At 44.6% G+C, this 13,536-nt stretch overlaps 1 protein-coding gene across 1 annotated transcript in view; it reads left to right on the top strand.

The window, feature by feature from the left end:
* Positions 1–13,536, top strand: part of MSN (moesin) — a 46,400-nt gene that overhangs the window by 24,809 nt on the left and 8,055 nt on the right. Inside the window, exons 2-7 of the mRNA XM_087749271.1 lie at positions 1,615–1,698; positions 10,896–10,991; positions 11,527–11,801; positions 12,256–12,339; positions 12,693–12,839; positions 13,314–13,410. Of these exons, the coding sequence (XP_087605397.1) occupies positions 1,615–1,698; positions 10,896–10,991; positions 11,527–11,801; positions 12,256–12,339; positions 12,693–12,839; positions 13,314–13,410 (783 nt within the window). The remainder of the gene's footprint in view (positions 1–1,614; positions 1,699–10,895; positions 10,992–11,526; positions 11,802–12,255; positions 12,340–12,692; positions 12,840–13,313; positions 13,411–13,536) is intronic.

Genomic DNA, 13,536 nt, shown 5'->3' with positions numbered 1-13,536 from the left:
TGCAACAATCAGAACTGCAACTCTTTTTGACTTCGGCTTTGCTGTGCTAAGCCTACCTTTAACCTCTTACAGAATGTGCTTAAATTCTTAGCTAAACTTAATACAAGAAAACCTTTAGGTTCATCACGAGAGGATATCAAGTAGAAAATAGCGGTGTGCCTAGGATCAAGTAGGCTTTTTGGGAAACTTCAAAATGTATTTGGATGGAGTGGTCTCTTTTCGGCACTTGACTTAGATTTAACTAGCAGAATGCTTTTTGCTTATGGAAAAAAAATGGTTGTAGCTCTCTTGCAGTCTGCTGCTGCTTTCTTAGTAAACAAGGTGTGAAATCTGTCCGTATACTCAGTAAAAATACAGGGATCGGGACTGGCTGTGATCATATTGGTACTGGGTGGTTCCTTGAATATTTCTCTGCTTACTCTAGCTTTTTTTTGGTCTTTAGCGTCATGTGGTTAGCTTATAGTTTAAATGTGAGTTTGCGTTATTCTTACTAAAACTGTTCACAGCATAATTCCCCCCCACCCCTCACCCCTGGGAGTCTGGTGGAAAGTGCTAAGAGGATTGATTGCACTGAAGAGCAAATAAATTAGGATTTGTTGATATGGGGTAAATGGCTGTTGGCAAGATGGAGAACTATGAATGCAAGGCCTGTGTGCTGGGGTTTGGTGCACTCTGAATATGTCGTCTGTACAACTTCAACATTTGATTTGATGGAAAAGCATTAAAACAGTTTGATCTAAAATATCTGCAGCTTGTGTTCATAAATTGTGAAATATCTTTACCTTTTTCAGTTGATAAGTATGCAAATAGAAGTGAATTCTCAGACAGCTTGGTGTACTTGCAGGCCTTACTTCGCCTGGTCAAAAGTTAAGGCATCTGCATTCAGGCAGACGTATTCCTGTCTACCCCTAAGAGTCTACATGATGCTTTCCAGTGATGATCAGGAGTTGTGAATGGAATTGGCTATGTTTTCCAGTAATCTTTGAGGTGAAATGCCTCTGCTGTTAAACTTGCTTAATGAGAACTATTGGCGAAAGAGGTACAGATGTCTTCCTGCTTCTGTGGGATGAAACTGCAAAGTCCCTTGCTGCAGTCCCTTGCCACTTTCATTTCACATGTGAAAACGTGGTGGTGAGACTTTCCTGTCAAGACAGGGTGTCATATAATGTTTCTTCTGGAAGACCATTCATGATCCTACTTCTTAGGTCTAAGCCTAAGACTTCCTTGACATTCATCCTTCAAATGGAAGGGTTGGATGTCTGGTTGTGTGTACTGAGGTTTGCAACATCCCTGCTTTTGTGAAGGACACTGGAATGTTCTATGCTAGAAATTCAACTTCATAAGCTGTAAATAGCTATTACATGTGTCAGTATATGGATGGGAATATTAGTAGGAACAGAGAGGATAAACTCTTACACTGCAAAACAGGAAAGTTATATTCTATAGGGAAACTGGGAACACCATGCTGGCGGGGTAGATGACTTTGGAACTGCTCACAGTGAAGTTTGTGGAGGCTTGGGAGCTGATCTCTGGCTGTAGGCAAATTTCGATTTTCATTATTGGGTAGTGTCACTTTAGAGCATGTGTTGTAATGACGCATTTTCTGTCTTCCAGATCAGTGTGCGTGTTACCACCATGGATGCTGAGCTGGAGTTTGCCATCCAGCCCAACACTACAGGGAAGCAACTCTTTGATCAGGTATGTGATGGAGGTGCAGAAGATCTAAAGTTGATACAGATGTTGTGATTCTATTAAGGCAACAGCAAACAATTTCTAAAGGACTTCGAAGATTAAATGACAGTGTGTATAATAACTTCAAGAGAACTCAGCATAGTAAGAAATTCTACGTTTTTTTCAAAACTAGTGCATTTTTTATCTCCAAGAATGTGTTAGGAGCTATTCTTACCTCTAATGAACTGAATTGGTGCTATAGCTCATAATAATAATAATAATTGGAAAGCAGTAGATGTCTGCAGTCATAATTCATAAGGTAAGAAAAGTCTTATGAGGGAGCTAGTAAGCTGTCTTTGGTTGGCTTACTTGCAAGCATTGTGTATTTGATTTCAAAGAGTAGTTGGTCTCTAAAACAGGAGAGGCTTCGCCAGCTTTTGAACGTTGCTGCAACCCTTAAGTGCAGGTGAAGTGATACTCTGTGCTCCCATCAGGCCCTGAGGGAAATCGCAAGAGAAGTTGTATACTGTACTGTATTGGGCTGTCTTCATCTGGGTGCCTCAGCCTTCCTCTGCGTTCACTGGCCGGGCAAATTTCCTCCTGCTTTGGTCCAAATAGAAGCAGGGAGGCATGTGCAGCCCAAAGTTGGAGCAGCTGAAGGCAGACATTATCAATTGCAGCAGTTGCAACTTTGGACAGGCTCCACTATGTTTCTCTGCTATAATCCTGAAGGCCGTGGATTTGCTACTTGGAGGAAAATCTGAACAGTAAGTTCATAGCTTAAAGAAAAGTAAAATGACTCTTGGATTAATGACAAGGTGGAGGAACTGCCAGGCCAGGTATGTCAGATATGGGTGTGGTTCGGTAGTGCTAAGCGTTCTGGGGCCAGCTCTACACAGTACCTATCTTAATGAAGAGAGAAACTTAAGGGCTGACCCACCCATAGAAGTCAGCTATTTCATTTGGGGCCAGCAAACCTAATTTAAAATTTTTTTTAGATGTTTGACCACAAACTACTACTTTCTCTCGTACTCAGCTGGCTGATTCAACACTAGATATTATATTGCTCTTTGCAGCCCAGCCCTGAAATGGAAGGCATAGAGTGAGATCCTAGGCTTTACTAAAAGAGCATCCTTTCATAATGGGAAAAGCAGAAAGGCTTTCCGGAAAGTTCTGAGTTGCAGTGTAGTTCTCAGCTATTTGTGTGTTACTACGTAGTAGCTCCTACATATTTTAGCCCTGTGTGGTCTCCAGTCTGACAGGTTTTTTTTGATTGATGGAAGTGAGAGCTGGATTCTGGCCAGAATCCATGCGTGCAAGATGGCACTCCACCACAGTTTGTTCATGGGAGCGTATGCCAATGAAGCTGAGGTGACATACCCCCAAGTTCATCAAAAGGTGAACTGTTTTTTTGGAGGGGGTGTTCTTCACGTGGATGCTTCCCATGATTATTTTTCAGTGTCTGGTTTCTGACATTATCCAAGCAAAGGACCAGGTGCTAAGAAGTGATACTACTGAAGTCAGTAGTATTTTTAATCTGCACATAATTTTTTCAGTCAGCTCTAGACCATCTGCAGCTTTTGCTGCAAACTGACATTGTGGTGGCAGACTTGGGCTTCAGCAACTTGTCTCTGTTTGAGGAGCATCTGATCATGTTTCCAGTATGGGAACTCTTCATGTCTTACTAATTGATTTCACTCCTTTGTGTCATGTTCTCAGACAGCTGCACCTTCTCCTCCCTGCAGTGTGTTTTACACAGCACCTGTCTAAACAGAAGTTTTGTTTTGTTTTTTCCATAGTAAACACTTTGCAAAGGGAAAAAACAACTGCTGTTGCAGAACAAAGTTTCTAAGTTGCTAATGTAAATGAGGCAGTGTTTACCTCAGCTAAATTGGATTGTAGGTGGAGTTGGAAGAGGAAATACAGTGGGGGGAAAAAGTGTCTGAAGCTAGCTGTTAAACAATTGCTATTTCTAAAATATGGTGTCTGGACACCATCTCTTTATACTGTCCGTATATCACACTCACTGGAATAAGAATTAAACTGTTTTCTACCACCTAGCACACGAGATTTCCTTGTGGAGGTGGTGATGTTGGTTCCTGATAGGGCTGATATGGAGATGAATGTCCTACAGTCTCACCAGTGGCAGATGTGCTAGGTGGTGTTAGTGTGGGAGCACCACAGTGATGGTGGTCGGAGGACTGACCCTCTGCCAGGGCTTGAGAACGTTGAGAGCAGTAAGGTAGGGAGTTGGCAGGTGTGGGATGTCAAAAGTCTTCCACCTCTAGCATGAATAAGGAGTTTTGGAGGCTACTGCTATGTGAGTGGTTGAGGAGCCTAATCCCAGTTTCTGTTGCTGCCCTGCGATCTAATCATTGGCCCTTTGCAATTAAGGAAACTAATTGCAAAGGAGGTAGCTATTCAGCTCCTGCCACAATGGGAAACGTTTCATCTTGGTCTCTGAATGCAGATACACAACAGACTGTTGTCTGTCCATTTGTTTTTAATGGAAAATTCAAGGCTCTTTTCTATTGCAGAAGAGACTTTATAGTCAGACTTGCACATAAAGGAAAGCAAAGACTTGTTGTATATGGATGCTCAAACAGACTGTTGATCTTTGCGTAAAGAACTAACTGAATACCAAACCAAAACATGGCAGCCTCTAGTGAGCGGACCGTAAATGCCAGACTTGCTCCCTTTAGTATGGGGATGGGGCTCTGAATATGTTGTCAGCTGGCATACATCCAGTGTGTTTCCAATGGCTGAGCTGTTTGTGTGGATTAGTTCTGGTAAAGGGATAGTCCGGAGCTGTTCCCCTTGCTGATGGGGACTAAGCAGTGACCGCTGCCTGACTGATCATCTGTTGGCACGCTCTCAGTCGCTATCCTGAGGTGGTCTTGGCTGTTCGTTTTCTAGCTCCCTTAAACTATGTTGTGCTCCTGGAATTGCTAATCTGGTGTTTTCTGCGTGATGCTGGTTGTGAAAAAGCTGCTTTCATCAATGCTTTTTTGAGGGAAGAGAGAGTTCCTCTACAAAGCAAACTTATGGTTTTGCTGTTGCAGCACATTGACCTTCTGATGTGAAACTTGACTTTTGACTCTTTCACAGAAAAAAAATAAGATAATGTGCATGCTTTTGGCCTGGAGTGCCCTTTCACTTTGAGCTGTCAGTTCTGAGTTAAGCAAAAGGGAAGCTGCCAAGCATTACCAAGATTTCTAGCTGCACAGCTACCTCAGTGCATGCTGCTGGCTTTGTTAAGTAACATTCAGGCAATATTTGTTTCCACCTGTTGTGTATAAAGTTTAATAAATATACTCATTATGCCACACAATTCTGACTTACTCTGAATAGGATTCAGAAGACTTGGAAAGCTTGTATCTAGGTAATAGCTTCATGAGGAGGAACAGTTTGAGTCTGAAGTTCCGCAGTAATAATAGGTGAATGGGCTTGAGGGAGAAATGTTCCTGTCTCCCTCTTTCCTGCTTGGTTAAATTCCAAAGTGAATTTTTGTAGTGATAGAACAATGCAGATGCTTCACTGCTTTGTTGGAAATCATCTTTTGCCCCAAAGTAGCTGGCTGTAGAAATATCATTGAGCTGATATACGGTGCAGTAACATCATGATTTATACTAGAGATCATCCTGTAACACCCCATCCCCCAGGCTTGCAACTGTACGGCTTTAGCTTAAATAGCTTAAGCTTGTGTGCATGGACAAAACCTGTATTAATTGAGGCAGGAGGATTGTACTGTCTGTCTTCTGCAGCTTTGCTTATGTACCTCTTAGCATCAGCCGCTGAACTCGCCGCTTACCGACTCACTAGCAAAACCAGTACCTCTGCTCCCGCTCCTCAGCTGCTAGGGATGGATTAAAAGAAGAGCTTGAGGATGGGCTGTGCCTGTCAGGGGTGCTGCTTATCCCGCAGTCCTGATTACTTCACTGGTACCTCAACATACTGCTTTGCAGGGCACAGGCACTGCAACAGTGATAGCTGCTTGGTTTCCTTCTTTGACCCTTTTCTGTACCAGACTGAAGTGCAGTTAGACTGGAGACTAGCGTGTAAAACAAAGCATTGCTTTGCTTTGTGTATCTCCTAATGAAAGATTAATCGTTTCTCTGGTAAAACTGCTTAGCTACTTACTGCAGTGGATAGCTTTGAAGTTGTGTCCCTCCAGTCTTTTTTCCTCTCAGACTTCCTTTTTTTGGGTAAACTGATTCTAGCTTGAATCAGTGAGACTTTGGGCTGTTGCGGGGGTGAGGGGAGCTAGCCTGTACCTTGGACCGGGAGAGAGGTAACTAACTCTCTTGCCTAGGTGCTCCGCAGCTGGCTGGCTGGGAAGCTTTGATGGAAATGCCCTGGTTTAGTGGACACTGCGTCTTGCAGGCTCCTCAGGCAGCCTGCATACAGACCGGTCACAAAGTCCTCAACCACTTTGACTTGTGCGGTATGAAAACATCCTCCCTTCTTCCATGTCCCCCATGCTGTATGAGGCAGCTTCTCAAATGCCTTGTTTCTGATCACTGCTGCCCTTGGATCCTGCTGGCACCTTGTTCTTTCTTTCCCCTTCAGAGCCCCTTATTCCCTCTAGCCTCTGGTAGAGGAGCCGTAGCTGTCTGCTGTACTAGGTCTGTTGGGTGGTGAATGCAGTCGATGGGTGGGGATCTCTGCATCAGGATCTTTTTAACAATGAGTTGTGGTTACTAAAGTGTTCAGTCAGTACTTCCTTCCCCAGCCTAAAATGAACTCTATTTCTCCAGCTTCAGAACAGATTTGCTTCTCAGTGATGTGCTTAGTGCTCTCTGAGCCTGTAGCTGGCCACGTAAGCTTCAGTCCTTCCAGCGCTAGCTTTTGGACATGGTGAAGTCCGGGAGATGGTGGCTTCAGCATGCCACTCCAGAATAAGCCTTCAGAGTAACCATAAGCACCCAATCTCATTAAAGGTGATCTCTGTCCAATTAAGAGCCGTGAAGCCAAGTCACAGGTTAAGGAGAAATGTGACATTGGAAAAACTTTATCTCTAACTTCAGACTTTGAAAGCATGTGGTTAACTTTCCTAGGAGGCTTTTCCTCAGTTTTGTGAGCTTTTGGGGTCAAAACTAAGCTTGTAATAGAAAAGTGCACTCAGGTATGGGTTAAAATTGTAACAATAAGCATCTCTGCTCACTCTAAACCTAGTCACTGATGCTATGTTTTATGTTCAGCATTGAGCCTAATATGTAGTGGAGTGTGGGGGTACTTTATTTTTTGTTTTTAATTCTTAAGGATCCTACAGATTTCATCAAGAGCCAGAGTTCCTAAGATTCTGAGTTTGTGTGCCCTGCCCTGGCTTGTTTATCTGCTGCAGTGAGTTTAATGGTTTTGTAGAGTACCAGTTTGCCCCTCTCTCCTTTCAGAGTTGCTAAAGCTTACAACACAGGCTGACCCAATCCCTCTCAACTTTTGAGTAACTCCAGCTGAGTTGAGCTGTGTTTTGGAGTGGAAGTGGCTGGTCTCTCATGGGTTGTAAACTAAGCTTTGTGAGGAGGGAGGCTGTAGAGAAGCCTTTAGCCTTGGTAAGGTCCTACCTAGTAGTGTTTAAATACATAGGAGACTGGTCTGGAGCACTTGATCCAGTAGATGAAAGCACTGAACCAGAAACTTACTATGGCAGTTTCATGGTAGAAAGCAGCAAGTCTCGGGACAGTGACGGGTTCCTCCAGCAAACCCCAGAACTCTTGTTTGTGTAACGAAGGCTGGCGGCTGAGTGGTATGGAAATGTGTCTCAAATTCCACAGGAATGTGTGGAAACTTATTGGCTTTTATAAAAGCAGTAGTCCAACCAAAAATGGACTGTTTGTTGCTAAGGAGGTCAATGGCAAACTGTAATAAGCTTAAAAACTCAAAGATGATCCTATCATTTAGCACTTTGGCATTTTAGCACTTTGAAAGGGAAAGAAATATATCCATCAGCCAAATGGAAAGGGAACAGTTGAATGTTTATGGCTGTAGATGGAGCCCGTCTTGGGTGTTAAGTTAGGGTACCTGAAGACTGTGTTCTAAGTCACTTTTGACTACGGCATATGAAACTGCAGGTCAGAGCTCCTCCAGCAATAAGGTTTGCTAGCAGTTTTCTCTCAAAAGTACTTGACATGCCTGTCAGAGAGCAGGAGAGAGGCCCACTTCATCTTTAACTGGGACAGCAGGTGAGGTTCAAGGCAGATATGTGCTGCAGAATAGCCTGGGATGCTTTGGCCTTTGGGATGCTTTGGCCTTTGGTGCAGGATACTTGGTCCGAATGGAACGTGTTCTCCTCTGCTTGCCCGCTTTGGTCTTGCCCACGTGTAGACGGTGCTTTCATGTAGGTTCTGCACTTGTTTGCCAGTGTGGCGGTATATATCCTGGGCTGAGAATGCGGGCAATCTTCAATCATCATCTTCATCTATGTTTAAGAGGCTGCTTATGGCTCTCCTTCTGCTGTGGGGCAGCACTCAATGGCAAGAACATCGTTTGGAGCGAGAAGGGGGAGGACAGGAGTCGTCATGCAGACCTGGAAAATGTGGAGTAAGGAGAAGTGAGAGAAAAAGTTACCCAGAAGACCTTGTGTTTCTTCTCTGAACATAAATTAAAAAAATCGTACTACTGTGTGCTTACACTGTCTGCAGAAGGTGAAGTGAGAGTCACCCAGAAACGCACATTTTCCCCTGAGGCAGTATTGCTTACCAAGTGGAATTTTAAGCTAATGGTACTTGATGAGGAGCTTTGTTGTAGCTGGTCAAGGTACTGTGGGACAGCTGGATTTTAAGGCTGCCTGTGATCTGTTGCCAGCTGTAGACTAAGCCTTGTACTGCAGGCTAAAGATGGGACTGACTTAATGTTCTCCCTGGCACAAAGAAAAGATGTCCCTCTCCAGCCGAGAGTGTAAACTTTAGGCACTTAAGTATAGTGTTCTGTGTTAAACAGTACTCTGTTCTCCTGTCTTGTGTGCTAGCCCTTCTCCGTCCTCAGCCACTGCCAGTAACTTTGCTTTTTGGAACATCTCAACAGTTCGTCAGGGCTCTGGGTGCTGTACACCCCAAACATAACTGAGCTGCTAACTGCCAGCCAGACTCCTTGCAGCTGTAGAAAGCTGTTTCTTCTTCATGCTTTTTCCCTTGCTAAATGGAACTAAAGGAACCTGCTGAAGCTGAGGTGGGAAGGCGGGAGGAGGACTGTCTTTTCCCCCTTCCCACTCCCCCTTGATTCATAGCAGCTTGGGGGTGCGATGTTGTGTGCTGTGCTGTCTCCCTCTCTCCTCTGTCCAGTCCCTTGTTGTCACTGCTATTTCTGTGCAGACTTCTGCTGTGAAATAAATGTCCTTTTGTGCAGGGCCTCAGTGTGAAGCCTTTCAGTTCCTTGCTGGCAGTCCAGCGCGTTGAATTCCCAGGCGAAAGCTGCTGACGAATGGAAGCGAGGCAAGCAGACACATGCAGCAGAGGGGGGAGCTTCCATCCCATTCACATGTCAACGCTGCCGAGAACAGGGCTTCCCTTAGGCTGCAGGACAGCCTTTCTGCCTCTCTCTGTACCACGAGCTTTCAACGCATGCAGCAAACTCTGATTCTTCTCCGAAACTGCCTGTAGCTGTGTGCATCCTCCTACGTGATGTGCACAAGTGAAGGTTTATCTGCCCCGCATTCCCCCGTGTTTACAGGGGCTTCAGGCCAGCTCTTCAGTTCATATTCAAGCAAGGACAGGCTGAATAATTTAATGGACTCCAGTGGGATGATGTATATACACTACACGACCTTGGGTGGGTTTTGTCTCTGTGTGTGCTACTAATAGCATGCCTCTGCTGAAAGCTCCCTTTGGTTTTTGGGCCTGAAAGGAACTAGGGCCCTAATGCTGCTTTTGTAAGGCCAGAAGAAGTGTCTGATCCGAGCCCTGAAGAATCTAACTCGTAATGTGTGTGCAGGGAACCTATGTCCTTGGTGTTGTGCCTTGCCAAAGCTAGAGACCGCATCAGAAGGGAACAGAGTGCCTCCTTAGGATTCAACAGGGAAGTAACTTAAAAGGAAGTAGGCATTGAGGGAGAAATCATAAAACACGAGACAAGGCAGTACAAAGTTACCTCGGCTTACCTGGCAGAGGGGACACCATGATCAGGCAGCTGGTTTTCCCAGGGCAAGGCTTATCCCCTCCTGTCCAGTTACTGAGGCCCTCTGAAGGAGGGCAGCTGTGAGCACGCCCGAGGGGTGGGTGGTGTGTAAAAGCAGCTTAGTGTTGTACTTGACCTAAAGGCAAGTGTCTTCTCCCTCCCCCTTCCTTGTCTAGTAATGGAGGTGACGGGTAAGTGTCTTGTTTGGCAGTAAGCGAACAGCTCCTGGGGGTTCAGGAGAGATGTGGGGGAACTTCAGTTTCTGGACTTGCTGCAGCCTCTGGCATGTCCCAGGCTTGCCAGGGCACAAAGCTGTGGCCCTGCGCTAGTGAACAGGCTTTACCAAGAAACTTGCCCCCCCTCCTTTTTGCCGGCAGTAGCATTATACTGCAGTAGTCTTGCCCCCCCGTGAGGCTCTTGTCTCTTGTTACAGTATGTCTGTAAAGCCTTCTTAACTCTTATTTACACGGCACCCGTGGTGTGCTAGGGAAATGACTAAGGAGAGAGCTTACATGGTGGCGTAGTTAATTTCTGTGGTGGCTCTTTGTCCTGGTACAAGGGACAGCATATCGATTTACCCACTGTAGTACCTCTTAATGGTGCCACTCATTAAAGAGCTGCATGAAAGGCCTGTCCACAGCTCTCGGTGGAGTAGAATACAAATCTTAAAATAGCATAGCCTCGTAGGACACGAGCTAGCAGGGTGATTCGTGGCTTGCCCAGGAGTAGTACATTTGCATAAGTGAGGGGCGTACCTGAAAACGGAGCTGCGTTGTTGATTCCTGGCAGCTATTACACCTGTCGGACCTGTTGCATCGTATTTGGGCTATACATGTCAGCTTATAAGTAGCTGAAGAAAATAGTGTCCCAACTATTTTTTATAAATTGCAACAAGCCTTAAAGAGATGAGGGAGAGGGAAGAATACAATACCTCTCCCACTTAAGACCCCTCAGATGCGCTTTGATCTACGTATGTGCGCCATAGCAGGGGAGGCAGAAGGCTAGGGCACTGGTCGTCTTCGTGTTCGTCTGAACTTACCGCTGGCACGTTCTCTGCCGCCAGTGAGATCAGCCCATCTGGCTGACACTCTTGCTAATCATCTTTCTTCCAGGTCGTCAAGACAATTGGTCTAAGAGAGGTCTGGTTTTTTGGACTTCAGTATCAGGACACCAAGGGCTTCTCAACATGGCTGAAATTGAACAAAAAGGTATGTTTGCTCCAAGCTTTCACTTATCCTGCGTTCCTTTCTCTGGGATGGCAGGGACAAATTCAGTCTCTGTACTTCTGTCAGGGATTTGTTCTTGCCTCTCCACGCACCTAAAGTAATGCAAGATTAGTGAGTTGGTGTTGCCTTCCTTCGGTCCCCACGCCCCTCCCCAAGGTACAAGGAGTCACGGTGTCTGATCTGGTCCTCCTGCATCTAGACCTGTTTGTTATCCAGCACATCTGTTACCCTTCCCGGTTACATGCTAATGTGGTGCTCACATGAGCATCTTGGTTGGAGAGAAACCTGGAAAGTAACTTACCTAGCACTTACTGTAACTAGTGGCTTGTCATAAGTCCTGTGGGGAGAGGTGATGAGGTATTTAGCAGTAAGGAAGTGAAAATCCTTGCTTTTCTGCACACTCACTTCTGCATTGGAAAGGAGAATTTTTCTCCTAATGCAAGCTTGATTTCCTGTTTGTAAACCTGCTCCCCCTCGCTTGGTATGTAGGCTATAAAATCTGGTAACTCTGTTCCAGGTAACAGCACAGGATGTACGCAAAGAAAGCCCCCTGCTCTTCAAATTCCGTGCCAAGTTCTACCCAGAGGATGTGGCAGAAGAGCTGATCCAGGACATCACGCAGCGCCTTTTCTTCCTCCAAGTGAAGGAGGCAATTTTGAATGATGACATTTATTGCCCTCCAGAAACAGCTGTCCTTCTGGCTTCTTATGCTGTCCAGTCAAAATATGGAGACTTCAACAAAGAGGTGCACAAGTCTGGCTACCTTGCTAGTGACAAACTGCTCCCCCAGAGGTGAGGGAACCTGGGTAGTCTTAGACCTTCTTTGTCTTAAAGGGTTTGGGATTTGTTTGGGAGGGGGGCAGGATGTCTTGACTGGAACGTTCAGAATAAAATATAGCCTGGTGCCTCTCTGAGGATTGGGTTAGTATTTGTTTAATTAAGAGCTTTAATCTTAAACATCTTCTTACTGAAGAAGCTCTAATCAGAAGTAGTGAGAGAAGCTCCAAAACGAAAAGATGTAATGCTACAACAAGAAGCACAACTGAATACAACTTACCATTTATCAGAAGTCTGAATACTGACCAGTGTGTCTCTAGCCTTACAATAAAACTGTATTTCCTGGAATGTTTTTGGGGGGGAACTGTGATGTCAGTGGGGTACTTAATGAAGCATTATTCAAGAGCGATGTGACTGTGTGTGCATAAATGCAGTGGCTGGTCTCAAACATCCCATGTACTCTTCCTAGAGTTCTGGAGCAGCACAAGCTTAACAAGGACCAGTGGGAGGAGAGGATCCAGGTGTGGCATGAGGAACATCGAGGAATGATTAGGTAACTGATGCAGTGTGAAACTACTGTATTTAAAGTAGTGTGATATGTGCTAGTGTGTAATGTATGAATGCATACAGAAGTCCGTGGCTTGCTTCAGGATCAGTTAGCATTCTTCAGGTTATTCTGCTCAGAGTGACTGGGTTCACATGCTTCTGCCCTTCCTAGTCCATGTCAGCTGGCTGTTCTTAGGAAAACAACACTGAGTTTGCAGAGTGAGTTTGTTATGAGCTACTAGGGTGATGCCTGGAACCTTTGCTAACTTGTTGCTGCTCTGCCCATGTAAGATGACAGCACCTTCTTGCTCTAATGGCTTATAGACTCAAAAAGGAATATCTTCTTTTTGCATGCTGCAGAGAAGATGCTGTCTTGGAGTACCTGAAAATTGCACAGGACCTGGAAATGTATGGTGTGAACTACTTCAACATTAAGAACAAGAAGGGCTCTGAACTCTGGCTAGGTGTAGATGCTCTTGGACTCAACATTTATGAGCAGAATGACAGGTAATACACTCCCTCTCCTCATCATTGTCTTCAGCTCCTTTCAGTATAAAGGCATTCAAAATTAATCTTTTCTGGAATTCAAGTCTTCAACTAAACTCTACAATTTTTATATCATTCTTGTCTATGTTTTTGACACTGCCAGAATGATCCGTAAAATGTGCTGCTTTGGACCAAAAAATACAAGAAATTGGAAAATCTTACCAAGCTAGTTTTACTTGTATCCCTAATCTTCCTGCTGCAGACGCATTCTCCAGTTCTGTTTTCCATTAAAAAAAAAAAAAAAGGCAGGATTGAAAAACTACTTCTTACGTTTGTAGTTCATTTGCATGACTAATTTTGTTTGTTGATTCCAGTCAATGTAAGAGTACTGAAATCTGAGGGCAGACTTGGTAGAATTTTGAGCTTTGTATTGTAAGTCAAGAATTTGGAATGACTTGGGGCTTTTTTACTTCCTCTTGCTTTCTGTTTCTGCAGGCTAACACCGAAAATTGGATTCCCTTGGAGTGAGATCAGAAATATCTCATTCAATGACAAGAAATTTGTTATCAAGCCTATTGACAAGAAAGCACCAGTAAGAAGCAAAATTCAAATTAAACTTCTGGCTTCTTAGCTGAATAATCTCTTCCCCCCGCCCCCAATCTTATCATCAATGATGTCAACGCTGACTTAAGCAGTGCTCTACTACCTGGTCTGTTCA

Source organism: Nipponia nippon, unplaced genomic scaffold (assembly GCF_047370975.1).
Source record: "Nipponia nippon isolate SJK-2023a ecotype South Korea unplaced genomic scaffold, ASM4737097v1 scaffold_12, whole genome shotgun sequence".
NCBI classification, from domain to species: Eukaryota; Metazoa; Chordata; class Aves; order Pelecaniformes; family Threskiornithidae; genus Nipponia; species Nipponia nippon.
Note: the sequence above shows the minus strand (reverse complement) of the source record. Positions and strands in the feature narration are given on the sequence as shown.